At 44.8% G+C, this 19,462-nt stretch overlaps 2 protein-coding genes across 3 annotated transcripts in view; both read right to left on the bottom strand.

Annotated features, from left to right (window-relative positions):
• cyld (cylindromatosis (turban tumor syndrome)) overlaps positions 1-3,145 on the bottom strand; it is a 38,624-nt gene extending 35,479 nt beyond the window's left edge. For both annotated transcript variants that reach the window (XM_054731926.2, XM_054731927.2), the window contains exons 1-2: positions 2,963-3,145; positions 227-762 (exon numbers count right to left, since the gene is read on the bottom strand). In XM_054731926.2, coding sequence (XP_054587901.1) covers positions 227-718 — 492 coding nt within the window. In that variant the 5' untranslated portion in view covers positions 719-762; positions 2,963-3,145. The remainder of the gene's footprint in view (positions 1-226; positions 763-2,962) is intronic.
• Positions 3,146-6,059: 2,914 nt separating this feature from the next.
• Positions 6,060-19,216, bottom strand: nod2 (nucleotide-binding oligomerization domain containing 2). Its single transcript, XM_054731925.2, has 10 exons — positions 18,604-19,216; positions 17,435-17,561; positions 10,492-12,271; positions 8,518-8,601; positions 8,369-8,452; positions 8,208-8,291; positions 6,740-6,823; positions 6,540-6,623; positions 6,364-6,447; positions 6,060-6,203 (listed from the first exon to the last, which is right to left on the bottom strand). Exons 1-10 carry the CDS (start codon positions 19,078-19,080, stop codon positions 6,131-6,133), a joined length of 2,961 nt encoding a protein of 986 aa, XP_054587900.1. The 5' UTR covers positions 19,081-19,216; the 3' UTR covers positions 6,060-6,130.
• Between the last annotated feature and the right edge of the window lie 246 nt (positions 19,217-19,462).

Raw genomic sequence — 19,462 nt, 5'->3', positions numbered from 1 at the left:
TATTTATATCTCTTTCTTTTCTTGCTTAAATGGGGATGTCGTTTGTTTTTTTTGTGTTTGTTCTGATAATTACTGCTGTGAATAATCACTGGGATAAAAACCAAAAAGACAGCCAATGATGTACACTGATCATATGTGATTCACTGTCTGAAAATCATGCATAAAGTTTAGAAATTAAAAACATTAATCACTGTGAAAAAATAACAGATCAAAGAAGCGTTCTCACCAGCAGCTCCACTCCAAACCAGATTCCGGAGAGGGCTCGGTCAGGGAGTAGCGAGCCTTTGAATCGGACCACCCCGGGTAGAGATTTGTCCCCCGAGCGAAGCTGGACGCGTACTTTAGACCCACAGTCAATGTCCCGGATGCGCTCCAGCCGCGACGAGTCGCACAGCAGGGCGTAGCGTTCCTCACAGTTGGTGATGGGGAACAGCAACTCAGCCAGCTTCTCATCCAGCTCCAGGACGTCCCGCTCATCCAGACTCAGAACCATGTTGGTCTGGTCCAGAATGCGCAGGCTTTTCTTGCCCTTACATGGGGGCAACGTTCGCCCCAGGCTGTTGCGCTCCTGGCAGGCCTGGCCAAGACTACCACGGGGGATCCTCAGGGTCTTCTGGGCGGGCTTCTCCACGGTACATTCCTTCACGACCATGTAGAAGCGCCAGTCCTCCCTGAAGCCCCCGCTGGGCTTCTCCTGGCTCCACAGGGTGGAGCTCATGGCTGCATGGCAGACTGGAGTCCAAGGCGAGCTTGGCCACTGGGCTGGAGGAAAACACACGTGGGTGAGTTTCTCAGGAAGGTTTTGCTTAATTAAAACCTGGAAGTCTAAAAAAGCATACATGAATCAAAACAGGCTTTTTATAGCCAAGTCACCTAAGAAAGCACAAAACTAGCTCGAACAGGTTTAGTTCAAATTCAACATATTGGTAGCTGACTGGTTTCCCTACAAACGCTGGCTCTGAGGAAGACCCCATCCGTCTTGTCTGCTCACTAACGGCTGTAAACTGATCAACCACCTCCAGGCCAGTCCCGACAATTTATCACGTATCAGCCGAGGCACCTGCAAAGGCGCCCCCAAGGGGTGGCCATGGCCACCCCTAGAAAAGAGCTTCCCCCCCCCCCCAGGAAAAGTCGGTGTTCACAAATCATATGAATGTTCAGTCAAACCATATATTGATCTTGTTTATTCAAGACATCATTGTAAAACTAAATAAAAATAATACAATTAATAAGTAAAGGAGTAATCGGAATAAAAAAACAAATGCGTGTGTTTCCGCTGCTCGCCATTTTCAAAAAATTTTATCTCCATAGTTTTTTTTTGTGAACACAGCAGCAGGTGAATTAACCTAAAAATATTTCACTTTAAATTAAATTAGGGATAACATTTTAAATAACTGAAATGTTTGTGTTTGTAAAATTTTAGTTAAATGTTTTAGATACGTAGTGCTTTTTCTTATTATATAAAAATGAATAAAGGAGCAATGCAATACATTGCTACAGGACAAACCGTCCCACAGTTACCCACAAGGACCAATTTGGTGTGCCACCCCAAAAATGTATTTGGCCCCATCTGGCCACCCCTTTCAAAATTTTCTGGAGGCGCCCCTGGGCACCTGGTCCTGCTGTCACACCAGCTTTGGATCACACACAATGTTGTGCTCAAGAGCTACCCAAAAGGGTTCTCAGGCGTTTCTGATCATCTGTTCTAGCCTAGAAATCTAGACAAACCATAGCAGCACAAAAGGATTTCACTCTGTGGGTTGGTCTAGCTTCAGCAGGTCTACAATTGGCTCAGCTTTGTTTAGGCTGAGCCAATCACAGCTCTCAGACAGCTTTGCTGTCCAAAATGATGGGCAGAGCTGTGAAGGATCAAAACAGGAATGATGGTGGTGGCTCAGGATGCTCACTTTGGCATCAACTTTGGACGATTTAGACATGAGCAGATACAGGTTCTTCTTGTACTTCTTCACCTGTGCATGGCAGACTGCCCCACTGACCGATTTTAGTTGATGTGTCACAATATTCCTCGCTCTGATTGGTCCTGGTGCTGTCCAATAGCATGCAGAGTTTAAGACAACGTAGATGACTGAGTTTATGGGTTGTTGCCAGATTATATATTTACATATGTAGGACAGCTTGCCGGGCTCAGATGATCAGATGATCTGTCCTGCTTTCTTTGATCTTTTAGGCAGACAAAACCAAAGAAACTCATCCTGTTTTATAATGAATTGTGATGAATTTGTACGACTATAGTTTAAAAGTCAAGCATGAAGGCCAGACTTTGTGTTTACAATCACTGAAATAATTCAAAACAATGAGAATGGTTTCAGTAGTTTGCTGATTGCCTAAAAAGTATTTCAGGGTATTTTAATACGTTTTATCAGAGCATATTAAAGGTCTGGGGCTTTTGCATTTTCCCACGAGAACCCAAACAGCTGAGTATGCCCGCATGTGTGTGTGTGTGCGTGTGGACTTAGATCTGCTGATATGAAAGAGCTCAGATGAGGAGCATGCAGTTACCCTGACACACACACACACGCACACACACACACACACACACACACACACACACACACACACACACACACACACACACACTGATACCAGCCGGTGGACTTCCCCTCATCTCGTGTCGGATCAAATCTTCAGCAAGTCCACATCCGTCCTTCGTCTCAAGGAGGACACCAGATCCGAATAAACAACCAGAAGCAGGACGAAAACAAGACCACCGGCACCAAATTCAACACGACACGGACCGATCACGCATTTACGTAGCCGTGTCTTTGACGTTAGCAGCGAAAAGCTGAACACAGCTGATTTTAGTTCAGGGCTTTCCTTGCCAACCCCGCAGCGGCGTGTCACCGGGCGGAGGCTGTCGGTCACGGGCCCTCCGGGAGGGCAGTGGCTTAACGGCCACACACACACTCGCTCACGTTCAATACCTCCGTCAGGAACAGCTTACCTTCGATTCGGGTCGGGTCACTTGTAGGCTGCAGATGACTGACAGATCATCTCATTCGCCCATCCCAGTCAGACCTTCACAGACATCTCTCGTATTAACCTCGGAGCAGCTAAGTGGCTAGGCTAATGCTAGCGTCCGAATCACGCAGAAATGAGCCGAGCGAGCAGGTCGGCAGAAGCGGGGAGACTGGCAGGAGACTGCCACCCTCTAAAGGCTCCTAGCTACATTGAGATCTTCTGCTCCACATTTAAAATAAGTGAAATAATAACCTCTCGGTGCATACGTTTATTATTTTCAGGAGACGACAGCACCACGGACAATATGTGATGTCATTACGTTTTCTGACGGTGATTGGTCACTGAATTCTTAGTCTAGCGCTGATTGGCTGTTTGCTGTGTTTTCAACCAAGTTCACCATGAGGGGTTTTCCCATCGACGGCAGGAAAACAGATAGGTTGCAGTGTGCCTCCATGCTGCGTATCGTCAGTGATGGAGAAATATTTAAATAAAAACATTTATATGAATAAGATAATGTGACGTAATGAAAACTATCTGCAAAAGCGCGCTTTGTCCAAAATAATAAATGTCCAAAAAATGCACTTGATTATTTTCTAAAACAGCTGTCTCAGAAGATGCTCGTGAAGTTTTTGAAATAAAAATAAAAGACTAGACTAATACATGATTCGTGACGCGCACCAAGTAACAGATTTATTCCACCAGGATGCTCCACTGATCTCCACAGGAAATCCTTCCAAACTGCGAGAGCGCTCTCTGTCCATGTCGCTGTAAACAGATCCCTTTTTTCTCTCATTTTTATTATTAATTATATGTTGTCTGTGTAGAATGTGATTCATCCGTGTTTAATTTTTCCTATTAAATCTGTCTTTTATATCTGTGTAACGTCCAAAAGGGTCAATTTTCACCTTTATATCGACCAACATAATACCCTTTCATCTACAGAAATAAATCCACTCTCTGTTTGGTCTTCCAAACCCAGAAGGTTCTGCCCAGTGCTTGTTGACATACCAGAAGACAAAACATACACACAAACGTTCTCACCCAAGGTCCTGCACTCTGCGTAGAAGCCAGACTATTGATTCCTCGCCTTAAATAGAGATCAAACCTACTTGAATCCTACAAGACTTTACAACTTATAAGTTAAATAATCATATGTGTTGAATGAACAAGATGTTTATATGAAATGTTTGAATGATCTGTGCTTTAACCATGATGGCTTTAAAAAGAATATTGTTCATACAATTTTCCATTTCAGATCTTATGTGTTTGATTTAACAAGTTAATCATTATTAACACTCACACACATTACAATAAGATACTCATTAAGGTTAAAATTCACATCACATAAGAGTTTCAAGACTCTCATTCACAAAGTGTTAAAAACATCCTTGTATCTGAGGAGGCGTGGCTGTCTGAGGGATGTTCGTAAATACTCATAATGTGTCAAACTCTGATTTGCTAAACTTGGCCTAACTCATAACATTGGGGTTTAATAAAATGAGAATTAATTCCCGATTAATTCAGTTTCTAGCTGACCCTCGAACTGGCCACTTCGGGAAAGAAGCCGCTTTTGAAACCATCTCCTTTGACCTCCAGTCAAAAGCCTCTCTGCGACGCTGTAAGCTGACACAGCCAGACGGCTCTTCTAAGAGCCAAACAAACATCAGCCTTAGACGCAAATAAGCATTCCAGCTTCCTGCCTTCACCTGGAGGATCTCAGACTGGACGGGTCCTATCGGAGCTGTCTACGGGTTCCTGATATCAGAGTTCACTCCACCAGCAGTGACCATCGACCCCCCGGATCGAACGAGAACCTCCACACCAAGGGTGCGTAGATTGGCACAGATTGCGTCTGATGAGCTTAAACAAACAGCTCTCTAGTTTATAACAAACAACAGATTATTTTACAATCCAGATTTCATAATTTCTCTCTGATACAAAGAACGGTTGCTACAACATCTAGCATCCACCACACCCCCTCTCATTATTCATATCTTGTCACGTATAAATTATTAGTTTAGGAAAATAATTGAATTCATTTTAGAACCTAAATACTGACTCTGCCCGAATTAATACGAAGTGTGTTTATGGTCCCTGAATAATCAAAGAACCCGAGAATCTTCTGATTAAACATTCAAAGATCAATCAGATTGACACTTCATGATTGTACGGAATAATCACATCTTATTGATCATAATTAATATGTATTGATAATGTAATCATTAATCACACTACATCTGTGTCCACATAGAATATGTCTGTATGTTATGTTCTAAATGAGGATAAAGGAATGTTATTTAAAATACATTTGAGTAGGAATAAAGTAGGGCTGCACGTTATTAGGAAAACGTGCGATATGCGATAACAGTGATTAATATTGCGATGACGATATTACTTGCGATAAATAAAAACTTGACTCAGGAACAAAAATAATCAAAAACAAATGACAAAAAAATCATAAAAATGAGAAAAGCAAAAGATGTGAGGAAAGGGAAAAAGAAAATGAACAAGAAAAGGATCAGTGGATCCCAGGAAAAGCAGAATCAACAGGAAGAGCAGAGCAAAGCTAACTCAGGTGTTTGCTAACCATCAAAATTAGGTGCCGCCCGTCTCGGGGGCGGGCATCTAACCTATGAGAACCCACCCGATTGGCCAAATGGGTGAAGAGCTCTATTTGATTTGTTAAAAAAACGTCATGTGTCGCAAACATTTGAGCTGACCATTCATGATGATATTTATCTGTTCTTTGCGATATGCATATTGCGCGTGCTGATTTCGCGATGACGATATATTTACGATATATTGTGCAGCCCTAGAATAATGGGATTTTATCTTGAGGAGGTGTGATCAGTCAGGGTGAGGGTTAAAAGAAAAATGATGAAAACAGATTCAAACAAAGTGGATTATAAGAATTAAATATGAAATCTTCTAAATTGGAACATTTTTTACTTTAAAAACAGCTTCGTCACTGTTTCATTACCACCCAGAAAAAGATGAAAGCATTTATTTGTTGTGATGCAATTTTTCCCACCAACATGAGATGTATCCCTGTAGATATGGAATCTAATAAAACATAACCGTTCCCACTTAAAAATGTTTATTCTAAGTATTTCCAATACTAAATAGTGACTTCTTTAACAGATTACACAAATCAAAAAATCAGTCTCGGTTCGATTAGCTTCACCTCCTCAACCTCCTCCGAACTGAGGTCATTGTTCTTCAGCCTGCAGAGGATATAAGAAAAATAAATCAACAAGTCAGTGATGGAAAAGTGGAAATGTGTGTTTAAATCCAAAAATAACGTTGACTTTTGCCTCATTGCTCAAAATTTTGAATGCAAACAACCGGCGAGCACATGTTGCACTCGCACACAGCATGGCCTACCAAACGGATTTCATGTGAGTGTTGTGCTTCAGGGCTTGAATCAGGTACTCCACTCCTGCTCTGGTGATGCAGTTCTGTGTCAGCCTTTCGCAGGAGAAACAAAGGCAGCTCAGCTCACTCGGTCAGCAAAATAGCTTTTATGAAAACACAAATGTAATATGCAGCTAAAGACCTACCACAGCTCCTCCAGCGACAGGCTGTTCCGGACGATCCCGGAGAGCGCGCGCGCTCCTGCGTTGCCTACACCGTTACCTACCAGACTAGCATCAGATGCATGTCTGCATTACTTGTAGGATAATCGAATAGAAAACATCTGTTTGGAGCAGCTATTCTGACATGTAAAAAACTCATGCCACAGGTTAAAAGCAAAAATTACCTGAGCCATACAAGAGATTTGCTGTTTTCCAAAGCTCCAGCGATGGCCTCTGCTCCTGCATCTCCTATCTTATTACCCCAAAGCCTTCAAAGACAAGGGAGGAATTATTTAAAACACCTAAAGGTGGGTAGGAATGCTTTTCTGGAACTTTTTATTACGGTATTGCTTGAAATGCTCTTCACATACAAGTGGCAACTAAGAAAAGATGTTTTGTCAGCAAAAGAAATACATTTATTTGCCTCTGATGTGTACATTTTTGGTAAAACCTCATCCAATAATTGTGAATGTACCGTTCTTAATGATCGGTTCCCGATTCATCCATTAAAAGTGCATCCTCCTTCTGCACATATTCCTCTACATGTATGTGCGCAAATTGTGTGTTCTCCACTCGGAGCAGCTGACCGTGAAGCGAAGCCAGAGCCAGGCTGCCTAGTGTATAAGACGGAATCTTCTGTTCTTTTCATTGTTCGCAAATTTAATTTAAGGAGTTGGTTTTTATGTTCTGTTTGGAATCGGGTTCTATTCTTGTTTGGAAACATTTATGTTTATGTTTATTTATTTGGCAGACACGTTTATGCAAAGCGGTGCACAATTGTTAACCTATCGGGCATGTTGTGATCTGTGGGGGAAACTGGAATACCCAGAGGAAACCCACGCATGAATGAGGAGAACACGCAACTCCACGCAGAAAGGCTGCTGCCGGGTTTTGAACTTGCAACCTTCTTGCTGCGAGGCAACAGTGCTAACAGCAGCCCCGTGACGGACCTGTTGTCTGTGAACACAGCCCGTCGTATGTCAGCCGGCAGAGCCATCAGTCATTTTCCTCGGTATCACATGTGCATCGAGAACCGGTGCAACAGAGAGGAAAGAGTTGAGTGAGAGGAGGTTTGAGGCAGGTTCTGGACGTTTCCACCTGTTGTTTGTGGGCTTTTCCCAGAACGCTGATGGCACCGAGCTGCTGTGGTTTTGAAGTTGGGAACAAATTAAGAATGCTAAAAACTGCTCTGTTTTTCACCATAAAAACAGCACACGAGATTAGCAGGCATACAAAACTATCATACGGCAGGGGTGGGGAATCCTAGTCGTCTAGTGCTGCCACCCAGCACGTTTTAGTTGTTTTCCTGTTTTAATGCGCCTCATTCGGCGGTTGAATCCTCTGTTCAGCAACTCGTGAAGCCTCTCAATCACCTGCTGATTAAAATCAGGTGAACAGGGAAACAACTAAAATATGCTGGATAGTGGCCCTTGAGAGACTAGGGGACACCCCGGTTGTACGATTCTAAACTGAACCCTTGAGAAACAACTATTGCGTATTCCTGTATTCTGTAGGCGTGGCTTAAGGGAAAAGGGGGACTGGACCTTTGGACTGTCTATTTAAAAAGAGTAGCTTGCCGGAGCTGCAAGAAAAACATATTTTATTCCACCTTTACAGAAGATGAAGCATGGCATGTCGCAGGAAACTGTTTACCCTAAAAACTTCAGCGAATGATTGCGTCTCAGTCCTTCAGCCAGTCGCTTTGCTCCTTCTGCTGTGATGTTGTTGTTGCCAAGCCTGAAAGGGTGAAAAGGAAATTCTCCATCTGTCTGACTGAACTGTGCCACTCATGTTGTTGGTGACCGTGTGCTGACCTCAAGGACAGGAAACTCTGCTTGGCCTTCAGAAGGTGAGAAATGTGCAGCGTGCTAGCATCAGTTAGCCTGTTGTTGAAGAGACTAGACAGAAACAAGGTGGTCATGGAGGGTAAGTGATGCAGCAGCGTAAATTTGAGGAGACTTACGCAATTTTCTGGAAGTTGTCACAGTGGACAACTTTAGCGGTCAGTCTTCGGATGCCCTCATCTGTGATGTTATTGTTTCTGAGGCTGACGAAGAAACAACATGAATTTCTGGCATTTCTCTGCCTTGAAGTAAAAAATCAGTTAAATGAAAGAATTAAAATCGCCCGCCACCTTTTTCTCATGAGTCAACGCTGCAAGAATTTGCACGATCTCTTAGCACTCCGAATAAGTTTTAGGCAAGGAATCGAATCTTAGCTCAGTGTCTGCCAAATTAACAAGTTACAGCGATTTCATATGTTAAACAGCAAGTCACCCCCTACCAGATTCTTACTCAACTCTTACTTCCTGTTTGAAAAATGCAACAAATGCTGTTGCCTAGCAGACCGAGAGGGCGGAGCTGCTAACAAATACACACACAGGCTCACAACGACATTGTGACATCATATGGTACCAGGTAACATTCTAGGGTACCTCTTAGCCAATAGCAATGGCAGATTTATATTCTAATGCAGTGCTGAGTTTTTACCTGACAACGGCACAACTCTGACAGTTTTAGGCAGAAAATTAAAATTTTTACTAAAATGCACTAAAGTGCAAAAACTACTGACTACACGTGTCTGCAGCACGATTAGACACGCATTTATACAGTTTATCAGGAAAAAAATAGTTGATTTGGGGGTGACTTGCTCTTTAAGGGCCATAATGATTAATTCCAAGAGTTAAGCCTGGTTTATGCTTCTCCGTCAACTCCGCAAGGGACAGACACGCACGGATTGACGGAAGCGTTTTGCTCTCATACTTCTCCGCAAGGACGTAATTTTCACTTTAGAAGTGGGGGGGACACGGGGGTGGGGGTATCTTTACAGTATGTTCTAATGGGAAACACGCTTCAACACAAACGGTTGTTTTCACCTTGGTCCTAGAGCACAACCAGTGTCGGTTTAATATAGCGTAATATTGTTTTTGGATGGTAAAAAGTGCAGGGGTCAAAACTTGACTTTGGAAAAAGTGGAGGAGACATCCCCCTCCCCAAAAAAAATTACGTCCATGCTTCTCCGTCTCCTGGAGAGCGTTGCAAAGCAATTGCCCTGCAGGACAGCAGAGGGCGTAGCGCTGTTTTGTGGTATCCTGTCATGAATCGGTCCAAGATCGTGTGTTTATATTGTGTTTTTTGTGTATATAAGAGACTTTTAACACGGACATATTTGTCTCTCATTCTCCTCCACTTCATGCGCTCCCCACCTCTAAACCCACGTTTCCTGCCATTTCCGTCCACAAATAAAACGCTTGCTGCGCATCTTTTCACTCCTCCAGTCACGGGGGAATTAAACGTTCATGTTTTTAGAGTTTTTTCGCGAGGTATTCTTCAAGCTTCTTCGTGTCTAACGCTAGTTATCCTCGGCTCTCTTTATGTTTTTGAGGGCGCAATTGCGGCGCTGTAAACAACAGCGGCGTCCTGACCAATCACAAGCTTGCGTAATCCGTCTCCTTCGACGGATGTTTAAAAAAGAGAGCTCGACTCCGTACGTACTTGCGTGCCTGCCGGAGCCCTACGCAAGGACGGATAATGGCGTTGCGTGTCTCCGCACTGACGCAGACGGAGAAGCATAAATCAGGCTTTAATCGATGTAGATGTATGTGTGACGGTCACTGTCAGACTTTCTGCTCAATATAGATAACAATGATAAATGACCCGCACTTGTATAGCGTCTTTCTGAGTCAGAGGACTCCAAAGTGCTTTACACTACAGAGTATCCTTCATCCATTCACACACACACCCCGGGGCGCACCGACACACCAACAGAGGCGAGGCCTTCCAAGCGTAGGTGCCATCAGTCCCTCCGACCACCATCAGAAGGCTAGGTGGGTTAGGTGTCAGCATTCGCTGACTGACTTATGGCCACAGTTTGACGTGCACAATCCAGTCAGATGAAAGGAAACTGCTTAAGTTAAGAAGCAAGCATCATCACTCACTATAAGGAGTTACAAACGTGCACGCAGGGAAGAAGCTGCTCCACTCCAACATCCCCGACTGAGTTGTTGTCCAGCTGGAGGCCCACTGGGCTCTTTATATGCTGCAGCACATAAGCAAGCGCGGTGCACTCCATGGGGCCGATGTTGCAGTAGGTTAGCTTCAGGTGGTCCACCTCCAGCTTACTCATGGCATCTTTAGCGATCCGGCTCTCCTGCATCTCGTAGATGCATTTGATGAGCCAGACAAATCCAGGCATGGCGTGCATGCTCTTCTTCTCCCCCGGCACCGGTCGAGGGATGGACCTGAAATGTTTCTGCATGCCTTTGGAAAGGCATCTTGTCACTTGCCGGACCTTCCTCTCTACCGCAGCCTTTGAGCAGCAGCGCTGCCACGACCTCTTGTGGCGCTGGGACAGTAATCCAGACACAAAGGTGGCCGTGATTTGTAGATTTGGTGCTTCTGCTGCTGTCGTGTGTTCCTCCAAATGACCTCCCTGTTGGTCTGCTGAGGGCAGGCAGGCTCTTAAGCAGGTGCTGCTGAGTCCGGTCTCCGTCACGTCCTGCAGCTCAAACAGCTTAGGAACGGTGGAGCAGTCCGTGTCGCCGGACAGAACGATGTAGAGAGCTGCGAAGAAGCATTGCATTGTCACGTGCAAGAACTCGTAACGCTTGCTGTTACCCGGGGAAACGTCTTTGCTTTGTACGAGGAAACCCATACAAACGTCCTTTTCGGTAATGCCACATGTTTCCAGGTCTGCGCCTGAAAAGACGCAACAGGAGGAGGTGATTCCTTCAGAGGCGAGCTGCCCTAGATGCAGGACTGTTCTTAGGTGCTCCTGCAGCCAGCCTGCCCCTGTGGTGCCCTTACTGGTGCTGTGATGCTGGAAAAAGTGCTGCAGGATCATCAGATAAACATCTGTGACTGTTTGTGGGCTCCCTTCTCCACAGCTGAGCAGCTCCTTGTGGCACTGGGAGACGATCCAGCAGAGAACAGGACTGTGACAAAGTCCGAGGAGAGCTGTGTTCGCCTGTAGGGACTCTAAGACCTTAGCAGCTACAGCTGAATCGCTGTGATGTTTCCTCACAAAGCAGTCGATGCCTGATGGAGAGAAGCCCTTAAGGAGGACCTCCTTACGAAGGTGCTTCTTTAACCCGGGTCCCACTGCTCCTGGACGACTAGTCACGACCTTCATGACCCCCTTCAGCTGCGTGCCCTGGATCAGGTTGAACAACAAGACGTGAACGGGCGCACGCTGGGTGGGACAGCAGACTCGGAGTTCGTCTACAAAGCCCTCCTTGAGCTCATCCAGGCCGTCGAAGGTGAAGAGGATCAGGTGAGGGTGGTCCAGAATAAACTGGAAGATCTCTTCCTGCTCCCGGTCCGGCCAGCAGCAGTGCTGGAACAGCAGCTCCTGTACACACAGCTCCCGGTGCTCCAAGTTCAGTCCGCGGCAGCTGAACGGGAACAGGAGGACGAAGTCCCGGAGGGCCGCCCGCTGAGCCCAAAGGAGGTGGAGCCTCTGGAGGAGAGTGCTCTTTCCACTTCCTGCCTCCCCAGAGACCAGCACCGTGTCAGCGTCCTTGTTCACGGTCCCCACTGACCCAACTACGTCCTCCAGGTCCAAAGGTTGGTGAACGCCGGAGGAGCTGTGATGAAGCTCCAACTGGACTTCAGTGAAGACGTCGTCCAGAGAGACGTGGCTGGTTCCTCCGTAGGTGCTGAGAAAGCAGGACTGAGCCGACACCGAGCTGCTCAGCTTCTTCTGGTATCTCACCAACTCTGAGAAAAAAGAGACGATTCACTAAATAAATATATGGAAGGGTTACCAGTCCAAACCAGTTTAACCCGTCGTTAACTTTAAAAATCAAAGTTTCACACAGAAAGAAAACAGACAAAACACAGAAAGTCAGAAAATAGAAGAAATCAACTAAAGTGCTGCAAAAACTAACTTTAGATAAAATTACAGCATTTAAGAGACTAAAACATCAACAAAATACATTTTAAAAATGTCTTTAATTTTCTGAGATTTGTAAATAAATAAACAGTTTTAGGTTTTAAAAACAAACCAGTTGGACTGTAGGTATAGATACAGAGGGTGTTTCTCAATGCCAAGGAACCTCTCCTTGATGCCTTGGCCCCGCCCCGGTTGCCTAGGAGATACATCATCAGGAGCCACCAAGACATGTTCCAATGTTCATGTTCTACCGAGGTGTGTGCTCTACGTTTGTGTAGCGTCATGAATGGCCTCTAATTTGTGAACCAAAGGTCACACTTTCCCAGCTGGGTCCAGCTGGGTCCAGCTGTAACTTTGTCCCACAGATTAACCCGCCAGGAGCCGTGATGTCTGCTAGACACCATCTTTATCTGCTGCTGTTCCGTCCCAAGATGAAGGACACTTCAAGATTAAAAAAATAATTTAAATAAACTCTTTGACTTTATTACTGTTTATTACAATCATCATAAATAATTATCTTGGTTCAGTATGAATGTTTTTAATTACTGGAATGACTTATTATGCTTTGGGTAATAATAATAATTATTATTTATGATAATCAGTAATGTGTGTTCAGTAAACCAGAAGGTCATTTGCATGTTTAACCACCTCACGCAGAGGGTGAATCCAGGGTAAAGGTAAAGCCACCTCACATGTCTTTACTTCATGACCAAGCTTTCTGACACTGAGAGGGCGTGTTCTGAGGTCTTGTTAAAACCAAATCTCCGCAGCTGAAAGTTAGTTCTTGAACCATACCAGGAGACGAGGGACGGCCGCCCAAGTCTCTGCTAAGCGTTCTGTCACGCCGATAGAATTGCTTCGAATATACGCACTGATGCAAAACTCCTTCAGAGTTATTGATTTTGAGACGCAAATAGTTTCATCAGTCGTGTGACCCACGGAGACATCTCAGGACCGATTTGAGACGCACCAAGGTCTCTCTACCAACCTCGTGCCCGGAGGAAACGATCTCCCTGACATCTCGGATCCAAGGAGGGTCTCCTGAACTGGGTGAGGTAGACATTGTCCGACAGATGGTGTCTGCATGCTGTTCTCTAAGAAACATCAGTTAGCTGCAAAACAACGTTTTCCACCCAGAACGCGCATTCTCTCTCTGAAAGAAACCTTCTGAGATTCATTCACGCATCCAAACCTCGCTTGTCACTTTAGTTTTTCATTCAGACACAGGTGAAAATTTTAATAACAGGTTTTAATATCAAGCTGTTACAAATTGTCATTTTAAAAATTGTTAGTAATAAATTCTTAACTTTTAAAAACCTGACTCTTCTTTAAAATGAAACACAGAATAGTGTATATTTTGGTTATTGAATAAGCAAAGATTCCTTTGAACTTCGGATTCAATAAATAAACTTTTGCTATTAAATTTAATTATCTTAAATTAAACATTAATCTTTGGATTAAAATATAGACCAAGACAGATAGTGTATGAACTTCTATCGAATATATAATATCCTAGATATTTGTGCATAATATAAGTTCATATGCTAATGTCCGATCTTTTCTCAGGATCTGACCAAACTGAAGCAAACCGTGTTAAATCCTAGCATGTAGATTAACCACGCTACATTTGTTAGCCGTTTAGCTAGCTAAACAAGGATACACGGGAGGTGTCTTGTAGCCTAGCAGCCTAGCAGTAGCCTGGGCAGCAGCTCAGGAAGTAGAGCGGGTTGTCCAGTAATCGGAAGGTTGCAGGTTCGATCCCGGCTCTGGACAGATAATTCTGCTGTTGTGTCCTTGGGCAAGACCCTGCTGGTGACGGTCGGAGGGACCGGTGGTGCCTGTACTCGGCAGCCTCGCCACCGTCAGTGCGCCCCAGGGCAGCTGTAGCAACATCGTAGCTCATCCCCACCAGAATACACCACGGTGTTTTCTAAAAGAAGGCGGATCAGAAGCCAGCAGCTACTTCGGGGACAAACTTCAATTTTAAAAGTAAGACAACTAATTTAAAATGTTTTTTTTAGATCGTAAGAAGTTATCTATGGTTGGTTAGTTGCTTAGTAGTTGCAGCTTCGGTGGCTAGCGGGTAGTAACTTGCTTATATATTTAATTTAATAAACATATGCCGTGTTTTCCGGACTATAAGCCGCTACTTTTTCCCCACACTTTGAACCATGCGGCTTGTAATGAGGTGCGGCTTTACTGAAGATTTTCCTTCACCTGCAGGGGGCGCTTTAGCAGAAAGTGAAACAGGTGGAAGTCAAAAGTGGAAATGGAAGAAAGTGCTCATTTTAATTTAGCACATGCAAGCAGCCGGCACAACAAAGAATGTTTTTCAAATCCATACCCCCTCATCATGGTAACTACACGTATGAGTTCATATGTTGCTGCATTTAAGTTGAAGGCCATCGATCTGGCAGTAAAGGAGGGAAACAGTGCTGCCGCACGTACGCTTGGCATGAATGAATCCATGGTTCGGCGCTGGAGACGGCAGCGGGAAGAACTCATTCAAGCCAGCTTCACCCGGGGATGATGACAGCAACACGGACAGCGACACCGACATCGCCACAGAAAAGGTATGTGACGAAGCTCTTCTGAGGCTGTTCAGCTCCGACACTGAAGAAGAGGACTTTAATGGCTTTAGTGCGCAGGAGGAAGATGAGAGCGAATGACTTCTTCTGGTAGGCAAGTGTGTTTTATTTACTAACCAGGCATGTTTTGTGTGCAGTTTTTACTTTCTAATCATCCAGGGCTTATTAATGCTGTGTCAGCGCTGTTGTTTCCTTCTAAACATGCAAATGACCGGTAATAACGTGTCAGTGCTGTTTTTATTTTATAACATCCAGAAATATGAATGCTATCAGTGCTGGTTTCTTTTCTAAACTTGCAGGCACGTTCACCCGTGTTTAAAATTCCTTTTGTTGAATTAGAACAACAAAAAAACTCCGTGTAGCATCTTTCTGTCTAATTATCTTATGTTATGGCCGTACATGCGCTGTGCGCCGGAGACCTGCATGCGGCTGCTGCGCCGCGGCTTGAACTTGAGTGCGGCGTGTGTGAAGAAAACCTTTTTTTTTTGTTGGTGCGGCTTTTATTGAGGTGCGCTCTATAGTCCGGAAATTACGGTACACAATTTAAAAAGTAAAAGGCTCGTTATACATTTATATTGAAACTAATACGTATAAAATATAACGTTATCTCCCGTGTCACGTGACGTGACGTGACCGCCGTGGAAGCCGCGGTCACATGATGCAAGTCTGTTCTATTTAACCGTTTTCTTTGACCAAAGGAAGGACCGTGTCCTCATAAGCCAGGCGCCTGGCCTCACAAGACATCGCCTTGACATTGAGAAACACCCAGACTGTCTTCCATCCATTTGACTGATTTTTTCACACGTTGCTTGAATAAAACAGTTAAGGAGTAAACGTGTGATTTGTGTGGCCGGCTGCCGCATCCAGATGCTTTTTCTTATTTCTGAAACTTTCACACAGTTTTTGTTCAGCAAATGTAAAATGAAGCAATCTGAGGTTTCCGCTTTTTCCTGGATGTCTGAGGGGGGAAGCGTGCAGGCGTCGGGGTTCATATTAAAAGTGGTTTTGACCCGTTCTGTTAGGTAATTCTGTGTGAAAATGATGAATAAGTACATTTTTACCAAAGCTTGCCGAACATCCTCAGTATGGAGAAATGTAATCTATATCCTCTGATTGATGAGCTAACAGCTAGTCTACCATCTTCAAAACGCTAAAGTCGTGGATCCTTCTGTGTGTTGCTGTTTTCAACACGTTACAGTTACTTTTAAAGGTAAACATCAGCAGCGGCTTCAAACGTCGCCGGTCTGGCGCACCCAGCAGTCTGGCAGGAATTCATTCATATTTCTGTTAAATTAACCATTTCATGCAGAACCTAAGACTTCTGGGCCCAAATATCTGGTTCAATGACTAAATAGGTCAAACACTAAAACACAACTACTTGGACTGTTCTACTAGTCAATAGCTAATATTTGGGGCAGCTGTAGCTCAGGTGGTAGAGCGGGTTGCCTCATGATCGGAGGGTCGTGGGTTCGATTCCAGCTCCCGCCAGGGGAATCCTGCTGTTGTGTCCTTGGGCAAGACACTTCACCCAACATGCCTGTGTTAGTGGTGGTCAGAGGGGCCGACGGCGCCAAATGGCAGCCTCGCCTCTGTCAGACCTCCCCAGGGCGGCTGTGGCTACAAGTAGCTTACCATCACTAGCAGTGTGTGAATGTGAGAGTGTGTGAAAGCGTCTTTGGGTGTCTAGAAAAGAGCTATTTAAGTTCAATGCATTATTATTAATATTTAAATTTAGCCTTTATCAATTATCAATTATATCAATTATAATAAAAATAATTTTCCTGTTTACCAAAGTTCTGGATCATCCTTAATTTCCAAACTCATTGAACAACGAGGTCCTGAGAACCAGAGCTGTAGGATGTAAATGGTAAATGGTAAATGGCCCGTATTTGATATAGCGCCTTCTAGAGTCCTGGAACCCCCCAAGGCGCTTTACAACACAATCAGTCATTCACCCATTCACACACACATTCACACACTGGTGGGGATGAGCTACAATGTAGCCACAGCTGCCCTGGGGCGCACTGACAGAGGCGAGGCTGCCGAGCACTGGCGCCACCAGTCCCTCCGACCACCACCAGCAGGCAACGTGGGTTAAGTGTCTTGCCCAAGGACACAACGACAGCGACAGACTGAGCGGGACTCGAACCTGCAACCTTCCGATTACGGGGCGAGCACTTAACTCCTGTGCCACCATGTAACCCTATTTCTCCCCACTGAGGCTGTTCAGGAACCTCTTTAGCTAATATTTGTACATTTCTACACTTCAGAATAAATAAAATATGAATCAATGGACAAATCAACCAACATATCGGTCTGGTGGACCAATACCTTTAATAGTTTTAGAGTATTTTGGTGCTGAGGTGGACTGGCAGACTTTTGACCCGGAAGACACGATACCTTTAGGGATTTCCAGTTCCCTCTGGTTCTGCTGGGATCCAGATTCCTGTCTTCGCTGGATGAACTGAAGAAGAGCTGACGCCGCAGACTCCCCTTTGGATCCGACGTGATCGAGCAAACGCCGGGCCTGGTTGGGTTTGAACGAGAACAAATTTACCCGAGGCCGAAAGCAGCAGTTCCACTTTTTAAATTCACATTTTAGAGGAGATAACTGCACAGGAAACGGCTCGGCGCACCCGATTAGAGCTTCAGACAGGAAGCTGTGGAGGAAACGAGGTGATGTGCAGAAGTAAAACCCTAATTTAGCAGTCGCTGTACTAAAATCTCCTCTATCCTTCAGTCACATGTCTGACCCGTCTGCGGGTTTATGGCTTTTTACACCAAAGCTTTCCAGATAAATCACTTCATACCTAAAAAAAACGGGTCAGAATGAATGTTAAAAAGAAGCCACAGGCTCAGGATCAGAGGGAGAACCCTAATTTCCATCAGACCCAGATGGAACAACCCCAGGGACCTGCTGGAGATGTGGACGTTCTCGTCCACGCAGAGCTCTAAAGCTCCAAACTAGCATCTTAGAGTGGACTAAACAGGAAGTTGGTACAGCCCAAATAAGGACATGATGACATAAGGGTGAAACTATGTTTCACAAAACAAGTTTTCAAATCCCTTCAAAAGAAGCTGCCTGACACCACAAAGAAGGCTAAAAGATCTCAAAAAGCCAACATCATGACCTGTTCTAGAAATCCAAGAACATAAGAACCCAGAACAACATTTAAACCCTTTTGGGGATTCTTGACGACTGGTTGTAACTGATGGAATCATGAATTTGGTTCTCTGGTATCCTGCTGATGGACATTTGACCTTTGATGTCTGCGTCAATCAGCGATTCCCTTATTATGACATCACAAACAGGGACTTTTTCAAACCGTTTATATTTCGCAAATACTCCCTGAAGCCAAACCCCGACAGATGGACGGGCACTTTCAGGTTTGGAGTGTTTATAGGTGGTGGCACAAAGGTGAGTTTAGTCATATTACGATATGTCCTACTTATATGAATCCAGTCGTCTTGGAAACCGTATTCTGCACCAGCTACCTCCGTCAATCAAAAACAGTAAGTGACAAAAGAGCACAAAATGGAGGAGATGTGTTTACAAATGCCTTTTTTACCTGTTGAGACGGGGTGTGAACAGGCAGCAGGACCTCATCTCGTTCCTCTGAGGAAAAGTGACCTGATTCCAGGAGAGCTTCCAGAGCACCATCCACACAGTCCTGAAGCTTGCAGACCAAACTCAGCCGTTGTATTAGAACTGTCTCTGCAGACGTCTTCTGAACTCTGTCCTCTAAAGGTGGGGGACATCCTGAGGACAGGCCAACTCTTTGGCCTTCTGGAAAGACCTGATTGACAGCAGCGAAGAAGATTCTGCAGGCTTCCTCACCTTTTGTATAAAGCAGGTCGAGCAGCTGCCTGGCGTTGGTGTGCAGGGCCCTCCCCGGGACTTGAATGCTCTGGTAGTCCTCCCATCCCAGCTCCCCCTGAGCCAGCAGCACGTCCAGAACCCTTTCCAGGTGCTCAGCTGAGCCGCTCCTGCAGAGGGCGTGGAGAACCTCTGAACGCTGTTTCAGCAGCAGCTCCTGAGCAAGCATGCTTCAGTCTTATCAGCTCCCATGCTTCAATCCTTCAGCTTCACATCTGGTACCAACCAGTCCATCAGGAAAGCACAGAAATCAGATTTCCTCTAGTGTCCCCCTTCAACAGACTAGAAGACTCGCTCTCACCTGTAAACACAAAGCGACTGACTGCCTTCTCTCCAGCCCTCATCAACCCAAAAGGACCGTTCAACCACCTCTTCCTCATTCCTCGTCTAAAAACCGAAACCTGGTCTGTTTGCCAAGCAGCTCCAGTGGAGCAGAAAGTAAACAATGGCTGAACTACCATAAAGCTTAAGCATCCTCATGAATTTGATTTGACAGGATATTGTTTAAAATGTTTAAACAAACCAACACTAATGTGTTTCAGGGAAATCAA

Source organism: Nothobranchius furzeri, chromosome 9 (genome assembly GCF_043380555.1).
Source record: "Nothobranchius furzeri strain GRZ-AD chromosome 9, NfurGRZ-RIMD1, whole genome shotgun sequence".
Taxonomy (NCBI): Eukaryota; Metazoa; Chordata; class Actinopteri; order Cyprinodontiformes; family Nothobranchiidae; genus Nothobranchius; species Nothobranchius furzeri.
Note: the sequence above shows the minus strand (reverse complement) of the source record. Positions and strands in the feature narration are given on the sequence as shown.

Excerpts from the sequence above, each read along its gene's own strand:
- nod2 (XM_054731925.2), bottom strand. The coding sequence starts at position 19,080 with ATGCTTGCTCAGGAGCTGCTGCTGAAACAGCGTTCAGAGGTTCTCCAC. Across the intron at positions 6,824-8,207 it reads CATTCGCTGAAGTTTTTAGG|GCTTTGGGGTAATAAGATAG; the intron begins GTAAACAGTTTC and ends TTGTCTTTGAAG. Across the intron at positions 6,624-6,739 it reads AAATCTCTTGTATGGCTCAG|TCTGGTAGGTAACGGTGTAG; the intron begins GTAATTTTTGCT and ends ATCTGATGCTAG.